Source organism: Dermacentor albipictus, unplaced genomic scaffold, assembly GCF_038994185.2.
Source record: "Dermacentor albipictus isolate Rhodes 1998 colony unplaced genomic scaffold, USDA_Dalb.pri_finalv2 scaffold_38, whole genome shotgun sequence".
In the NCBI taxonomy this organism is placed as follows: domain Eukaryota; kingdom Metazoa; phylum Arthropoda; class Arachnida; order Ixodida; family Ixodidae; genus Dermacentor; species Dermacentor albipictus.
This window is the reverse complement of record NW_027225592.1, coordinates 1,867,560-1,886,040: the sequence shown is the minus strand read 5'-3', so window position 1 is coordinate 1,886,040 and position 18,481 is coordinate 1,867,560. Positions and strand designations below refer to the sequence as shown.

Sequence of the window (18,481 nt, the reverse complement as noted above, 5' to 3'; positions counted from 1 at the left end):
CCATGGGTGAAACAAATAGATTATCATTCTAAATCCGGCGCCCAGCTCGTAGTGCCAATGCATAGTCAAGTGAGACGAGCGCACTGGCCCCTTGAGTGAATTATGGTGATCTCCTAGGCACATGCTGAGGCACCGGCCAGTCTGGATGCTCCATGTACATTTGACTAAGTATACACGTTATCAAAAGAATAGACTACACTACCCCTGAGAACACGAGACAAATATTGTGTATCTTATAGCCAGCCTCTACTGACGGGTTTCCTTTCTGAATTCACTTGTGGACTGCTATGCACATATATTTCCAGTAAAGCAGGCACATAATCTACAACAGTTCACAACTGAATTGAGAAAGGCAAGCGAGATGTGCTTAATTAAATACCACCAAATTTGTCCTGTGTGTGTCAGAAGCGGTGTACTGTATTCCTTTCATATGTGGTCAAATGTACAAAGGGCAGACTGACCAGTCCCTAAATATGAACCTATGGTCATCACTATATTGTCACGTGGTAGTGACGGCGAAGAAAGAAGCAGTACGGTGGAATACAAAACTAGCTTTTATGGGGCGAACCTGTGCCCACAAAACAGGCTACACTTATAGCACAACGAAAGCGGCGAACACAGTCGGCGATCGTCGAAAATCTGATCAGCGGGTCAAGCGCGTCGGCTTTTATACACCAATCGTCGAATGTTCCAGATTAAACGTTGGGACCCGCATGCCTTCTAAAATGTTCTACACCATTCGTGTCAAGCGATGAAATCAGATAACACAACGTTCGGCGACAACAGACAGCGGATAGAAGCATCGATAACTTTCCAGAAACTTCGGATACATGCAGGCGCGTCCCGCGCTGTGCGATAACATTTGTTAGGCGACAAAACTTGTCGCCCGATAAAGACAAGTACACGTGTCAATATTGTCACGTGCTCGTGACGTCAAAGAACACAGTAGCAATACTGTGAAACACAAAACTAACTTTTATTGGGCAAACCTGTGCCCACAAAAGAGGCTACACTTATAGCACAACAACAGCGGCGAACACGGTCGGCGATCGTCGAAAATCTGATCAGCGGGTCAAGCGCGTCGGCTTTTATACAGCAGTCATCGAATGTTCCAGATTAATCGTTGGGACCCGCATGCCTTCTACAATGTTCTACACCATTCGTGTCAAGCGATGAAATCAGATAACACAAGGTTCGCTGACAACAAACAGCGGATAGAAGCATCGATAACTTTCCAGAAACTTCGGATACATGCAGGCGCGTCCCGCGCTGTGCGATAACATTTGTTAGGCGGCAAAACGTATCGCCCCATAAAGACAAGTACACGTGTCAATACCCCCCTCTTAAAAAGCATCGACCCGATGCTGCAAACAAGCGAAAGTAATAACAACTCGCAGCAAAGAAAAAAAAATAAGGAAAGTTCGTTAGCGTCCGTAAAACGGTTTAAGACGCACCACGTGGACCACTTCAGGTCGTGCGCGACGTCGCTGTGAATGCGAAATGCCGTCTGACACGACCTCATAGTTCAGTGCGCCAATACGTCGGATGACCTTGTAGGGTTCGAAATAGCGTCGCAATAGTTTCTCACTCAGGCCCGTATTCTGAAACGTTCCTCACCTCAGACCATTTCCTTACCTTACGTGAGGAGCCCTTCATGCCTCCTTACCTCAAGGAGCTCCTTCAGGGCTCCAGCGTATTCTAAAAGCTCCCTTCAACGTTCCTTTCGAAAGGGCCTCCTCAGTGAGGTAACGTGCGTACTTCACGAGTCTTGGTTCGAGGGTAGATGTGAAATATTATGTAAACATTCACTTTCAAGCCAGAATAAAGAATATGTGTTATATTTTGTTATGCGCATCGATAAATGTTGACGTGCGCACTGCTATTTTGCTAAGCAGGTGCACACGTTGTTCTGTTGTATTTAACGTTCCAATTTTTCGGCAGGCAAAAATGTTGGTCTAGCAACATTGGCGACAATCGTCTGACCGCTTCTGACTACGGCACTACGCTTCTGACTTCTTCTGACCAACGCCGCGTTTTGACAGATTGTGATAGCCGCGTACGTAAAAATATGCCGGGAAAGCTGTTTTACAGCGACGAAGAAAAAGACCTAGTAACAGAGCTTGTGCGTAAGTACAAGTTCTCAATCGAAAACAAAAAATCCGACACCGTGTCGCTGTCGAGAAAGATGAAAGCATGGGACGCACTGACTGCCGAATTCAACAGCGCAGAAAATGTGCGGCCGCGCACTGTCGCACAACTAAGAAAGCTATGGGACAACCTAAAGCAGCGGTGGAAGAAAGAAAAGGCCAAGCAAATAAGGGATGCCATGGCTACAGGTGAGAATGTGCTACTCTAGAGTTTTCCCTTGTGTTCGAGCCAATGTCTATCGCAGGAGGTGGGCCGGCACCGGAACCTGTGGACGAGCGGCTGTCGCAGATCGAGGCTGCAGTTCCGCATCTTTCCGAACGCGTCAAGAACCCGTATGATAGCGACCGACCACCATCAACGCAACCTGCCGATAGCGTGGCTGACATCATCGCCGGAATGACGCAGAGCAACCCGGAGGACAGTGACGACGGTCAGTGACGACCGGCCGCTATGCGCACTACTACAGTGTGTTTTTGTGACATTGCTAGGTTTGATAAATCTTTGTGCATAGCTCACCGATGTATACGGTGTGTCGAGACAGCTGCAACGCACCTGCGCAGAATGCCGCCGAAGCGTGCATTCAATGCTGTTCTACTTATGCAGCGACCAATTATTTCACGCAAACGGTAAAGCCTCGCTTTCACCGATTCGAACAGTTTGTGGGATCTGTTGTCTTCACGGTGTGGAGTAAACAAAAACAATAATGTAAGCAGAGCGAGGGGAGATGCACCGTGTCATGTTTGTTTGCATGGCACTGCTAATTCGTTGTGATGTTAAAATTATTGTGCATACCAGCTAAGCTGAGCTGATATATATATATATATATATATATATATCTATATCTATCTATCTATATATATATATATATATATATATATATATTTGGTAACCCATATCTTGGTAACACCTTCAGAATGCAGAAAATAAGAATACACGCATAAACATGCAGACGTTCTTATTCCTTGGTTATTTGTGTGCCCAGTATGTGCATGTTTTCTTATGCTGTGAAACAAATACCAAGCAATGTTATGCATGCGAACAGCGACATCACTCAACGCTTACTGAAGTTTCATCTTTCTTAAGCACTGCCTAAAACAGTGCGTACCATATCTACATGTAGATAGATGTGGCGGTATAAAAATGTAATTTTTATGTAACAAATAAGCCACAGTGCCATAATAGTACTCTTAACCCATACATATCCGTGTTTCCTTATTGTGTAGCCTTGTACACGTCAGTTTTTCTGGGCTCTTGAATGCATGAGTACTATACGAAACCACCATGAGCGCCAACTGCAACAGGAAATGTGCAGGGTCCGCTATTTTCTTGCGTATAAGGACCATGAAATAAGCCACTACCACAATCTCCGTGGCCTACTGTTTCGTTTCTATGAGTACATATTTATCTTCAACTGTAAGCACATGAGATGGCCAAATAAAGCACAAACAGCGAGCACTGGTATTCAGAAATTTTTATTTTATAATATGACAGAATACTAGTTAGCAGTAGACTAGATAATTGTATTTGTGTTTTCTAAAAATGCATTTTTATTTTTGCAGATCGCACCCTGGAACTAAGCAGCACTGAATATTTATATGTGGATTCTGCGAATGCAAGATCCCCGTTACCAGCAGAACCTACTGATGCCTCATCTGAGCCTGCGCAATGCAGACAGCAAGCCTCTCAGCAGACTCAAAGCGCTACAACCCAGTCAGCATCTCAAGAAACAGCGGTTAGCCGGCGTGCACTTTTGCAGCAGACGCTATCCACTGAACTGGAATCCCGGCTGCAAGCGTTGCAGGATGAAAGATGCCAAAGAGCCACAGAGCACAAAGCCAGAATGAGAATGATGGAAGAGGAACATGGATGGAAAAGACTGCAATATGCTGACGAGGAGAAGAAAAGAAGTTTTTTGCACAGGATTCAGTTGCGTCTTCTGAGGGCTAAACTGAAGGTCTCCTCAATGAGAGCAGAAGTTCTTGCCAAGCAACTGGCTGGTGATGAGGCAAAGAGTAACTCTCAATAAACAAGTTGTAACAGTTTTTAGCGTAATGTTCCATTGGAGCCATTACTAAATCAATCAATCAATCATTTTATTTCAGTATCAAAGACACTTGGTGGGTACAGACAAAAAGCCATTCATCAGGCTTGACGAGGTCTGCACCCCCGAATATTGGCAGACAAGGCGCAAAACAAATACAGCACGCCTACATAAATAAACCGAACAGTGTACAGAAGTCAGGTGTGTGTGCATTTGCGGTCTTAAATCAGCTGCTATTGTCATAAATACTAGTAAAAGAAGCATAACAACAAATTATTGTGTAGAAACAAATAATAAGATAAGAAAGAAATACGCTTGAACACACGACAGGGTCACATGAGTACATGAATACTGCATGAGATTACATACTCTATTGCGAAAGCAAAGAGCACCGATAATTAGAACGTCACAGTAAAGCAAAGCAGACTATTAGGTGTGGCATTGTGTTATATTTGAAACTCTGAATTGTTAAGCAGCGTAGGTAACCGGTATTTTAACATCTGAGTGCCGTACTTTGTAATTACAGATAGGAAACAAGGCATACACATAAGACGAATGTTTAGATGTCCTAACACACCAGTGGTGCCATGAAGTAATAATGGTCTGTCGTTTTCTCCGTCTACGTCCCAGTCTGGTGAGCTGGAGTGCTCGAAAAGCGTCTCTCAATGAGCCGCCTTCGCAGCTGGTTGCCACGAGGAGTGTCAGCTGGTGCAGGTCCTGGTTCACTTGCATCCTCTTCTTCATTTCCATTCAACCAGAAATCACCCAATAGAGACGCCGCGTTATGAAGTGATGCACATGCTGTTATTATTGCACATGTCCTCTCCTTTTTTGTCTGCAGTTTTGTCTTCAGGCAGCCAAACCGCCTCTTCCAAACTCCAAATGCTCTCTCTACAGAGTTTCTCGTTTTAATTTGGCTCTTGTTGTATCTGCACAAAAGTACAAAGTTACAGCAGAATTAGTCAAAAGAAATCAGTCAGCCTGTCAGGTATCAGATGAACTTAATTATTCGAATTTTTTTGTATACACACATCCGACATACCTTCCCATCAAAACTAGATGTTAAGTAGTGCGTTATGGCAATACATAAAGTGCATGGCAACTCTTGAGCAACATGTAACAAAAGGTACACTTTCCAGCTGCACTGTTTCGTGCACAAGGCACTTTCTTTAACTTTATATCCTTTAATTCAAGTGGTGCATGTTATCTATCGCACTCACCATAAGGTACATGTACACCGCCAAACTGCACAGAATCAATGGAGCTGATGAATTTAAATATGCATCCTGCCTTTTTTCTGCAGCTGTCTGGGGGTATTTCAGGGGTGGCATGTGGTACGGCAGGCAAGCGTATCCCTGGTCTCCCAGAAGCATGCCAGACACAGTTCCCTGCTCGTATGACGTCATTACACGACTGTTTTCAAAAATTCGGCTGTCGTGAACAGAACCAGGCCAACCTGCAACAATGTCAAAGAACTGAAGCTCGGGTCCTGTCACAGCCTGGAACAGCAAACAAAAAAAATGTGATTTTAGAAAACTGCATACCTCTGCCCACAATAAAAATTCAACACAGAATGAAGAAAACGTTAGTGACATGCATTCATCATCATCAACCTGTGTTTATGTCCACTTCCTCCGCCCTCCGCCTTCCCCCCCCCCCCCCCCCCCTCACAGGACGAACGCCTCTCCCTGCGATTTCAAATTACCCGTGTCTTGCGCTAGCTGACTCCAAGTTATGCCTACAAAAAAAATTCCTAACTTCATCACCTCACCTAGTTTTCTACCGTCCCAGTCAGGATTTGTCAGTGTCGGCCGTATGCACTCAAACCCAATTTTATTCTGTAAATTTCCTTCTCATGATGATGACATGCAGCACTTGAGCTATAAACAGTTTACACGTTGAAATGACACGATTGCACGACAGGAAATTAATACACGGGACAGACTTGTCTGCAGTGTTTCTTGTTGTCTGGATCAACTTACCCAGAAAAACGTATTATATCGCCTAATTAAACTTGTGAAATACACGGTACGCACAGCTACTCATCGTGCAATATTTTAGCTACCTCGACATGTCACTAACGCGCAGAAGTTCGCGGGCATCAATCAACGAGGTATTCCTTGAAAACAAGTAAAAAATAAAACGCCCACAACTTACCTGCACATTTATCCAAAACACGCCTTTTCGGTTCCGGTAGACTTCTGCGTTGTCTCCTCCTGGACTGATGATTTGCACGTGGGTGCAGTCGATGCAGCCAGTGACGCCCGGAAAGCCAGCGATATTGTAAAACCTTCTCTTGACGGACTTCGCTTCTGCACTTGTTGGTAGGCACACGCACTTGCGGAACAGTTCCACGCAGATTGCTTGCGTCGCCTCCCAGATGCTCCTGCTCACGGATGGCTGCGATACGTTGACGAGGTCACCAACAACAGTCTGCATCGCGCCGGTTGAGTAGAATCGGAGTGTGATGAGGAGCTTCAACACAGGTGGAAGAGGCTCACCTCTTTTATCATGATTTCTGTTGAGCCGGAGCTCTTTCAGTAGCAGCACAATAGACTGCTTGGAGAAGCGATATCTAGACCGAAATTCGTCATCGCTGTACAGTTCTAGAGGGTTCAACCGATCTCTCAGGTTTCTCGCTGAAGGTGACGGATAGCGGTACACCTCACCGTACACGAAGTCAGTGGCTCGTAGCGCGAATTCCACAAAATTTTCAACATTGCTGTCAATGAACGAGCCACAAACCGCCATTTTTTTTTGCAACTGGCCGCGGCCATAGAGTTAGTAGAACAACTCTAGAGGAAAAGCTGGGCCGGAAAAGTGGGAACCTCTAGGGCGCCGACCTGTTGCTACTGGTCAATGTGCCAGCGCAATTACTATTGAAAGATCTGAGAATAAGTACAGGTCACCTTATGCTTTGTCACCTAAAAACGCATACCTGATGGCTTTATGAAGGTGGTACGTTAATATTAAGTTTACAGAAAGCGATCGCTAAGTCCGTGACTTATGTAAATCACGATGTACGCATTCATGCAATAAAGGATGACGCGAATTTCGGTTTCGAATCTGTTTTTTGGATGCGTAGTAGTTTCGTTTGACATGCGATCGCGCGTCGACATCGGACGCTACACACTCGTGCCTTATGTGCCACCGAAGCCCCGAAGTGGTCTGGCATATACCTTCACATGTAAGTAAACGAATTTATCTCCTTGTTGAGAATATCACGCGAGTAGGCAGCTCTTGTGGTACATCACAATCGTTCGAGAAGCGTCACAGTAGAGCATTTTTCTGCATGCGGAGCGGTGTTTTTATTTGCAGGTTTCCCTTCAGTAGGAAATTGCTGGACAGGCGGACCAGCGCACCGGAATTGTACTGGCGAAGCCACAAGCAACTCGAATCTGTTTAATTGTTGCACTTTGAACAATCATGCTTCTACAAAGGCCACAGCAGAAAAACAGCCTGATGACCGAGTATCTCTGTGCCACGAAGTAATCAAGAGGCGAGTGCCTAATGCGGACGAAATAGAGTGCATCGAGACTTAGAACGACAGAAAGCTGAGCTAGTTCGTAAGGATTCATTATGCAAAACAGAGGTGAGGCGTGCAGACAGGACACAAGAGTAGAGAAGTGGGCGGCGCGCGTGTTGTTTGCTTGTAAATACTCTACTCTTGTTTCCTGTCTGCACGCCTCACCTCCGTTTTGCATAACGAGTGCATCAAGCCACATATTAATAGCTTAGGCGTTTTATTAACTGTGCAATATTTTCAACACTTCCTTGTATGCCATTTCATGTAGCATATCTTTTCTGGTCACAAATTTGTGCAGCGAATCTATTTGCATGATCGACTCCGGGCCTGTGGGACCGTTCACTTGCACTTGATGCTGAGTCTTTTACATGTACCCATAAACTGCAGATATGCACATCAGATCCCTGCGAGCACTTTCAAAATTCAATTATTTTCGACAACAGGCACATATGCAATACTGACATAATCCGGAATACCACTAAGCAGCTGGGACACATTTTTGTTGACCATACTCGCAGGTAAAATAAGTACATCATGTGGACAGCTCCAGCTCATTTTCCTTAAGTCAGTGTGTACAAGGGTTATGCAAAAATAATTTTTTTCTCGCGCACCGATTATTTTGCTTTATAAGCAAGAGAACCCACCACGTTAGTGTAACGTATCTTGTGCATCACACTAATATGTGCTTTCATTTACCAAGTGAGATGAGTTACTTTTATGGCTCATTCAGTCATGTCACACTGCAAGCTGCATTCATCAATCTTCAATGGGATTTTGCAAATGTTTAATGAAACATGTTTCCCTTTTATGCAGATATGCAATGGCGAGCCCTTCCGTGTGTTCCAAAGGTAAAATGTAAGCTCTAAATTAAAGAAGACATTTCTAGTCAGAAACAAGCAAAAATAGTGAATGCAGAGTATCAGAAGCCCAAGGTACAGAAATTATGAGAAGTGTCGAATTATTTTAAGGAAAGAGTCGTATTTAAAAATGCAAGACCCTTTAGTGGAGGTCAAGCAAGTCAATATAGGTAGAATACTCTGCAAAATTATGCGAGTGAGGGGATGCCAAAGAATGGGTCAGGAAATGCATTGTTTTTCTGCAAAACAAAAGCTGATTGCCATTACATAAGTCACTTTAGCATCATGATAAATTCAGAAATAAACCAAAAAACAAGACACGCAAAAATAAACAAAACATTTAATGATATTTCAGCAGAACTTTTTGTTGGGCTAGTTGGTGCATATTACTGAAGTACTATAGCGCCAAACAGACGACACAAGAAGAAGAGACACGGACATAAGCGCTCGTCCGTGTCTCTTCTTGTGTCGTCTGTTTGGCGCTATAGTACTTCAGCCATTTAATGATGCTCTCTCCCCACTGGGATAAATAAAAACAAACGCATCACATCTAATGTGGACATATCAGATGCCTTGTGAAACATAAAGGAACAATTCAGTTTCGAGCTATGGCACTTGCCGCATAGATGTGGGGGGGCCTTGCACCAATAGTGATAGTTACCACTGCATTTAGAAATTGAAAGCATTCGTGCAGACAAGGATGATTCTTTATATTTTTGGCTACCACTTCAAATGCCTCCACCAAGTGTTACAATGCTGCACGCAGCCATACTAAGGATCTCGCAACAACACCTGCAGGTAAAAAGCAGAAGCAGTCAAAGTGCTCTTTTAGGCAAGAAGCGTGCAAGAAGCAGACATAACTGCATTTATTTCCATAATTCCCCATTTAAATGGCCTTTTCTTTTTGCTTAGACAATGCCTACGCCTAGCCACAGCAGCTCCCTCATACAGACTCCGCAAACCAAGAGGCCGTGGAGGCAAATGCAGGTAAGAGGCAATAAGCAATAGCACTGGTATCGACATTCATCTAATTTCTTTTTATTTCGTTTAGGCAGCCAGCACACCTCGAACAGCCACCTTGACTGCGGGTGTGTCACCCTAGTCGCCAAGGAAACATTTGAGGGAAAGTGACAGGCAATGTGAACAGCCACTCCTCCATGTAAACAATACTCTTTCTCTCGGATGACTCCTACGCCTCACCACGCCAGCACACTTGTGCACAAAGATGCCGCAGAGGCACGTGCAGGTCAGAGGCAAGAAGCAGTGGCACTGGTGTCGACATTTACCCAATTTCTTTTTCTTACACTGAGGCAGCCAGCACACCTCGAACAGCCACCTCGACTGCGGGTGTGTTAGTTGATCCCTGTTGTACATATGCTCATAATAAACTTCAGTAAACTTGAACTTCATAATAAACTTGAAGGCAAATGGTACATTGATGCATTGTATTTTTGAACATTTATTGTACACATACAATATATGTTATACTTTGCAGTGCTACAGAGCGTATTTTGAAGCTTCCCCCTATATTTTGCACCTTTAATTACGTATGTGTTGTGTGGCCCTCAATGCAGTTCATGTTGTAGCAGCTGCTTTGTCTGTGTATCGCACATTGGCTTAAGCTCGTGATATCCACATACTTCTCTCACATATACAAAATAAAGTTCTATGTAGTCCTCAGTGTTACAACAAAAAATGAAAGTAAACAATCCGATCGTGGAATTATGTTTATTACAGTGATTCCTACGACAGTTACTGACAAGTTGACAACTTGAACTGGTCAATCGGTCCATAGCCTCCTCTATTTTTCAAAAATAAAGGAGGCTATGATCCGTCATGGCAAGGAATTGTATGTATACATAAAAAAAGGGGGTATGTGTGTGTTTGTAGTGGGGGTATAGGATTAGGGCGGTACGAAAAAATGTACCAACACCGTCCTCTAGACCAATTCCGTTGAGGTACCGTAACAAAACGTATTATGCATAAAGTTCATACCACCAACTCTGATATTACTACAGACGCCAGGCGACGCGAGCTACATTTGTCATGATGCATTCGCGACTGCACCGGATGCCCTCCACATTATTCTCGTTAATCGTGCTCACTGCGCCGAGGCAAAAGAAAGACCATGGGCGCAGGTGCCTTTAAAGTATCTCGACCTTGCGAGGCACGGCTGCGCGTGCCAGGGGAGCTGTCCGTGCGAACACTCCCTGGCACACACCTGCCTCGGCGGCCCCAACCTACGTACCGTTCTGCTTCGAGCTTTGATCCCCCCACTGTCCCTCGGGTGCCCTGGAGTTCCTGCGCCGCCTGCTCTACTACCATCTCAGGTGCTCTCCTGAGACTTCCGTTTGTCGGTTACATGTGCCCTACAGCTGGATCATTACTTATAATAATAAAAAACCCGATCTATCGTCACGACGATAGATCGCGAAAGCGGCTTTTGCAACATACCGCGCCCGTGCGAAGATAAGTACGGAACGCCAACGAGGAATCTGACCACAGCTTCGAGCTCGTAACGTCGTCGAGTGACACTCATGCAACAGGCGTGACCGCTGAAAACCGCATACCGCCAGAAGCTTGAACAGGATCATCCCTCGGTTGCATAACTGCCAGCTCTACGGCCAACATGGACCACACCCACACCATCCCGCAACATAGAATAAAGAACCGACTTATGAAGCCCAAACACACGGCTGCACACACACATCACAACACTTCAAGCGAGACGCCATGCTGCTACGCTGCTACTGTTGCCGGATTAAAACTGACTACTGTCACCAAGTCTAGCAAGCGTCTCAGGAGCTGGCAACCTCGGCGCGTAGCAACATGGCGGCGCTCTTGAGGTTCCCAATTTTAATGCATGGGCCCTATGGGTAGCTTGTCCTCTAGAGTCAGTATAGTAACTCTATGGCCGCGGCGCCGTAGCCGCCTAATAGCCGCGGTGCTACTCGTGCCATCTGTTGGAAGATGAGAGAGTTTACAAAGTGCTGCAGAGAAGCGCCCTTTTAGTGTAAGGAGTGAGGCAAGGCGGCACGAAGGTGGCCCCAGCGCTACCTTAACCTAAGGGAGCTCCAAGGAAGGCCTCAGTGAGGGCGCCTTAGTAAGGAGCGTTCCAGAATATGTGGTAAGGCGTCCTTAAGCAGTTGAGGTTTCCTCAGTGAGGCAAGGAGCGTTTCAGAATACGGCCCTCAGTCCTCGTCGGCGTATCGGGGTCCATACCCAAACACGGTCGCCGGGCTGGTACTCGACGAAGCGTCGTCGGAGTTTGTAGTGTCGGCTGTCGGTCCTCTATTGGTTCTTGATTCGCAGGCGGGCGAGCTGTCGGGCTTCTTCCGCGCGCTGGAGATAGGTAGCGACGTCAAGATTCGCTTCGTCAAATACGTGCGGCAGCATGGCGTCGAGCGTCGTCGTCGGGTTCCTGCCGTAAACCAACTTGAACGGCGTGATCTGTGCTGTTTCTTGCACCGCCGTGTTGTAAGCGAATGTTACGTACGGCAGGACGGCATCCCAGCTCTTGTGTTCGATGTCGACGTACATTGCTAGCATGTCGGCGAGGGTCTTATTCAGCCGCTCCGTAAGACCATTCGTCTGTGGGTGGTAGGCAGTTGTCCTCCTGTGCCTTGTCTGACTGTATTGCAGAATGGCCTGGGTGAGCTCCGCTGTAAAGGCCGTTCCTCTGTCGGTGATGAGGACTTCTGGGGCACCATGTCGCAGCAGGATGTCTTCGACAAAAAATTTCGCTACTTCGGCGGCGCTACCTTTCGGCAGTGCTTTAGTTTCAGCGAAGCGGGTGAGGTAGTCCGTCGCCACGACGATCCACTTATTTCCGGTCCCAACAAAGGGTCCCAACAAATCCATCCCGATCTGCTGGAATGGTCGGCAAGGAGGATCGATTGGCTGTAGTAATCCAGCTGGTCTTGACGGTGGTGTCTTGCGTCGCTGACAGTCTCGGCATATTCTGACATAACGGGCGACGTCGGCGGTCAGGCGCGGCCAATAATACCTTTCCTGTATCCTCGACAGCGTCCGGGACAATCCAAGGTGCCCAGCGGTTGGATCGTCGTGTAGGGCGTGAAATACCTCTGGACGCAGTCCTGACGGGACAACAAGAAGGTAGTTGGCGCGCACTGGTGAGAAGTTCTTTACGAGTAGGTTGTTTTGAAGCGAGAACGAAGATAATCCTCGCTTAAATGCCCTAGGGACAACGTTGGTGAGCCCTTCCAAATACTCGATGAGGTTTTTTCAACTCTGGGTCTGCTCGCTGCTGTTCAGCGAAGTTTTCTGCGCTTAAAATTCCGAGGAAGGCGTCGTCATCTTCGTCATCTTGCGGCGGCGAGTCAATGGGGGCGTGTGATAGGCAATCGGCATCAGAGTGTTTTCATCCGGACTTATAGGTTACAGTGATATCATATTCTTGCAGTCTTAGGCTCCACCGCGCCAGCCGTCCTGAAGGATCCTTTAAATTCGCTAGCCAACACAAAGCGTGATGGTCGCTGACGACTTTGAATGGCCTGCCATATAGATACGGGCGAAATTTCGCTGTAGCCCAAACGATGGCGAGGCATTCCTTTTCGGTTGTCGGTTGCCTTCCGCTTTTGACAACGACCGGCTAGCGTATGCTATCACGTGTTCATGACCATCTTTTCTCTGGACAGGCACGGCACCGAGGCCTAGACTACTGGCGTCAGTATGGACTTCTGTATCGGCGTACTCCTCGATGTGCGCAAGTACCGGCGGCGACTGCATGCGTCGGTTGAGTTCTTGAAATGCGTCGGCCTGCGGCGTTTCCCACTTGAATTCGACGTCGCATTTAGTTAGCTGTGTCAGCGGCTCAGCGATACGTGAAAAATCCTTGACAAATCGCCTCTAGTAGGCACACATGCCAAGGAATCTGCGCACTGCCTTCTTGTCGGTGGGCTGCGGGAACTTTGCAATGGCAGCTGTCTTCTGCGGGTCGGGGCGAAATCCAGACTTGCTGATGACGTGGCCTAGGAACAGAAGCTCATCGTAAGCGAAGCGGCACTTTTCTGGCTTCAGAGTGAGCCCTGATGACTTGATGGCCTCAAGTACTGTCGCAAGCCGCCTAAGGTGATCGTCGAAATTTTCGGCGAAGACGACGACGTCATCTAAGTAAACAAGGCAGGTCTGCCATTTCAATCCTGCTAACACCATGTTCATGACGCCCTGGAAAGTTGCAGGCGCCGAGGAGAGTCCGAATGGCATGAACTTGAACTCGTAGAGGCCGTCTGGCGTGATGAAGGCGGTCTTTTCGCGATCTCTCTCGTCGACTTCTATTTGCCAGTAGCCAGACTTGAGATCCATCGATGAGAAGTATTTTGCGTTGCAGAGCGGATCTAATGCGTCGTCTATCGGTGGTAAGGGGTATACATCCTTCTTTGTAATTTTGTTCAGTCGACGATAATCGACGCAGAAACGTAAGGTGCCGTCCTTTTTCTTCACCAAGACAACAGGGGATGCCCACGGGCTTTTCGATGGCTGGATGATGTCGTCGCGCAGCATTTCGTCTTATAGTTGTCTTATGTTGTCTTATAGCTTCCCGTTCTCGCGGCGAAACTCGGTAAGGGCTCTGGCGGAGTGGTCGAGCGCTCTCCTGGGTTATTATGCGATGCTTGGCAACTGGTGTTTGTCGAATCCTCGATGACGTCGCAAAGCAGCCTTTGTATCGTTGGAGCAGACTTTTGAGATGTTGTTGCTTAATCACGGGAAGACTTGGATTAATGTCGTAGTCTGGTTCGGGAACCATGGTCGTCGGGGTAGATGCGGCGGAATCCGAGAGGACAAACGCATTACTGGTTTCCAGAATTTCCTCGATGTACGCGATCGTCGTGCCCTTGTTGATGTGCTTGAACTCCTGGCTGAAGTTTGTCAGCAACACTTCAGTTTTCCCTCCATGCAGTCGAGCGATCCCTCTTGCGACGCAAATTTCATGGTTTAGCAGTAGACGTTGGTCACCCTCGATGACGCCTTCTACGTCGGCAGGCGTTTTGGTGCCTAAGGATATGACAATGCTGGAGCGCGGCGGGATGCTGACTTGACTTTCGAGCACACTTAAGGCATGGTGACTGCTAGAGCTCTCCGGCGGTATCGCTCGATCTTCCGACAGCGTTATGGACTTCGACTTCAGGTCAATGATTGCGCCGTGTTGGTTCAGGAAGTCCATGCCGAGAATGACGTCTCGCGAACACTGTTGGAGGATAACGAAGGTGGCAGGGTATGTCCGGTCATGAACCGTAATTCTTGCCGTGCATATTGCAGTTGGCGTAATGAGGTGTCCTCCAGCCGTCCGAATTTGGGGACCCTCCCATGCAGTCTTGACCTTCTTCAACTGGGCGGCGATGTGTCCACTCATTACAGAGTAATCGGCCTCTGTGTCGACTAAGGCAGTGACTGCGTGGCCGTCGAGAAGCACGTCGAGGTCGGTGGTTCTTTGTCTGGCGTTGCAGTTGGGTCTTGGCGTCGGATCACGGCTGCGTCGTGTTGAACTGAAGCTGGAACGTTGCGTCGTCAAGTCGTCTTTCGTTGGTGTAGTCTTGGCTTCCCGACTTCTTCGGGACGGCGGCGTGTCGTTATGTCGTCGAGATGGTTTCTTCGTCGTCTTCGTCGGCGGCGGAGGATCTTCGTCAATTCGACGAACAGCAACCGCACCTCCATCGGTTGCTGCTTTTAGTTTTCCGGATATGGGCTCGCAGAGCGGCCCCGGGCTGGGCCGGTGTATGGTCGGCGCTGCGGCGACAGGTAGCGACCTGGTGACGGCGAACGGGACGGTCGTCGAGGGCTCCATTGATTAGCGGCAAGGTAGTCGGTGATGTCACGTGGGCGCTCTCCAAGCTGTGGACGCGGCGCGTTGACGGCGAACCCTTTCAGTCCCATGTCGCGGTATGGGCATCGGCGATACACATGGCCGGCTTCTCCGCAGTGATAGCAGAGCGGGCGGTGGTCGGGGGCTCGCCAAATGTCTGTTTTAACGCGATAGCGTTAAGGAGCTCGTGTCGCAGAAAAGCCGGTGTCGTCGGCGTCGGTGTCGGCGTCGGCGGCGTTGACCGTGAGCGATAAATCACGGCAGGCGCTTCATAAATAAAAAGCAACTTCCAAGATTGGCCCGGTGGGAATCGAACCCGGGTCTCCGGAGTGTGAGACGGAGACGCTACCACTCAGCCACGAGTTCGATGCTTCCAAGCGGTGCAAACGCGCCTCTAGTGAATGCGGTGTTGCCTTCGAAACGAGCCGTGGAAAGTTATACTGCGGTGTATATCGGTAATTATGAACATGTAACGTACAGAAGTCACAATTACACGAGTTGCGAAGTGCGTTTCCGCTGCATTTCTTCTGCGCTTTCCGCACACGCAGAGCCATCTTGCGGCAAACACAGAAGACCCCCTCCTCTCAATGTACGGCGCTGCCCCGACAGGAGGCGCGCCGCGCGCGCATTGGGACCGCTGCCAGGCGCGTCGCGGGACTCCCTCTCCCCTGACGACGTCTCTCTCCCCTGACGACGCTTCGCCGTGCTCCCGGTTTAGATTACTATCTATCTCTCTGCCCGTGCCGATCACGACGTTTGGCTGGCGTAGATCGTTTCCCCTCCGAGACACCGAGTTCTTTGGTTCGTTTGTTTCGCTCAGGCGCACGTTTCGTTGCCGCGGCGAACGCTGCGTTGCTCGACGCTCACCGCGTGATAGGTGGGCGCTAAGTCCGATGCGGGGCGCATCGTAAGTGATCGCTGTGCCGTAGCGCATTGTCTTATACCCCTTGGCGGGTCGACGGGAACGCTGTCGCGTTTCACTCTTGAAGGCGAAGCTCAAGCGTCCTCCAATTTTTTCTCGGGTTTCTCGGCTTTTTCTTGGGCGACGGGTTGGCGTGATGGTGCCGGCGGCGGTGGTCGACGGAATTGCGGCGTTGCAGGGCCCTGGCGCGGTCGTGGAGGGGAACCTTGACGGCGGGCGACGGCGGCGTAGGTCATCGCTTCTGGCTGGGGCTGCGATGATTGTGGTTGTAACTCGGGAACTCCGAGCGATCGCTGAACTTCTTCTTTGACAATTTCGGCGACTGTGGCCACCTGAGGTTGCGATGAAGGGAACATCCTTAGAAGCTCCTCTCGTACGACTGCCCTGATGGTCTCGCGCAGGTCATCGGTGGCCCCTGACTGAACTCCGGCGTAATTTGTCGAGCTCGTGCGGCGGTTGAATTGCCGGTTCCGCATTTCGAGTGTCTTCTCAACGCTCGTGGCCTCGCGAAGGAACTCTTCTACGGTCGTCGGTGGGCTTCGTATCATTGCGCCGAAAAATTCCTCCTTTACACCACGCATCAGCAGGCGGACATTCTTCTCCTCGGACATTTCCGGGTCGGCGTGGCGGAACAGACGGCTCATTTCCTCCGTGAAGATCGTGGTTGTCTCATTTGGTAGCTGCACCCGGCTTTCTAATAGCGCTTGGGCTCGTTTTCGGTGCACGACGCTTGCGAATGTCTGCAGGAAGCCGCTACGGAAAAGTTCCCAGATCGTTAAGGTGGCTTCTCGGTTCTCGAACCACGTCCTGGCCGCGTCTTCCAATGAGAAGAAGACATATCGTAGTTTGTCGTCACTGTTCCAGTTGTTAAACGTAGCGACCTTCTCGTGCGTCTCAAGCCAGCTTTCCGGGTCCTCGAAAGTTGAACCGCGGAACGTCGGAGGCTCCCTGGGCTGCTGCAGCACGACGGGGGACGTTGGGGCTGCTATTGGGGTGGACTTGGTGGCAATCTTCCTGCTTGTCTCAGGTAGAATTCCGTGCTCTGGGGGCAGTCCTTGCAGTCGGCGGCTAGCACGCTGGTCCTGGGCGACGTTGGTTTTGTCGTCGGGCTTGGATCGCGGCTTTGCGGGGGCGTTCGGTACATGAACGCACAAGCACCTCCACCAGATGTCACGTGGTCGTGACGTCAAAGAACACAGTAGCAATACTGTGAAACACAAAACTAACTTTTATTGGGCGAACCTGTGCCCACAAAAGAGGCTACACTTATAGCACAACGATAGCGGCGAACACGGTCGGCGATCGTCGAAAATCTGATCAGCGGGTCAAACGCGTCGGCTTTTATACAGCAGTCATCGAATGTTCCAGATTAATCGTTGGGACCCGCATGCCTTCTACAAAGTTCTACACCATTCGTGTCAAGCGATGAAATCAGATAACACAAGGTTCGGTGACAACAAACAGCGGATAGAAGCCTCGATAACTTTCCAGAAACTTCGCATACATGTAGGCGCGTCCCGCGCTGTGCGATAACATTTGTTAGGCGGCAAAACGTATCGCCCCATAAAGACAAGTACACGTGTCAATATTTTACTCAAAAGACCTGTATGGTCGTCCAACTTGGCCACGCGTTGCTGCAATGGGGCTTCAGGCCGGATTAAGCTCTTTTATCTGCTTTCACCCATGGTCTAAAATTGGCTAGAGGAATCAATCAGGCATACCATATAGATAACAAGGCGCGTGAGCGAGCCCCCGTTATCAATGCATGAAGAAAGGCATCCTTTCTAAGTTGTTCGATTTCGAGACTACATTCGATTTCTTGTCAGAAATCGAATGTAGTCTGTGGCTATTTACTTACTGTTTTTATGCAAACACCGTTTATCGTGATTTTATGCCTTTGTATTGCATCGCCTGCCGTCCCTCTGAAATTAATTTGTGCACAATACTTGTGCACATCCATTACTATTTTTTAATCCTTTTATCAACCTAAATAGTAATGTTGTGTGGTCTCGCTTCCCTCCCTGTTTAAATTTTGTCCTGAAAAGTTACATGAACTGACCGGGAAACTCAAATGGACATTACACTTTTCACCTAGTAGATACGGATGATTCTCAGAAATGGACAAAAACAATGACTGGTATTGGTTGGCATCCTGTAGTGTGTG

At 48.3% G+C, this 18,481-nt stretch overlaps 1 protein-coding gene and 1 long non-coding RNA gene across 2 annotated transcripts; one reads left to right on the top strand and one right to left on the bottom strand.

Moving 5' to 3' along the window:
* Nucleotides 1-4,252: 4,252 nt before the first annotated feature.
* Nucleotides 4,253-6,940, bottom strand: LOC135916930 (putative nuclease HARBI1). The gene is made up of 3 exons (XM_070529960.1): nucleotides 6,347-6,940; nucleotides 5,410-5,688; nucleotides 4,253-4,306 (listed from the first exon to the last, which is right to left on the bottom strand). Exons 1-3 carry the CDS (start codon nucleotides 6,938-6,940, stop codon nucleotides 4,253-4,255), a joined length of 927 nt encoding a protein of 308 aa, XP_070386061.1.
* Nucleotides 6,941-9,132: 2,192 nt separating this feature from the next.
* Nucleotides 9,133-10,005, top strand: LOC135916918 (uncharacterized). The gene is made up of 2 exons (XR_011510078.1): nucleotides 9,133-9,559; nucleotides 9,624-10,005. It is a non-coding gene; the product is annotated as an uncharacterized lncRNA (long non-coding RNA).
* The last annotated feature ends 8,476 nt before the right edge of the window (nucleotides 10,006-18,481 follow it).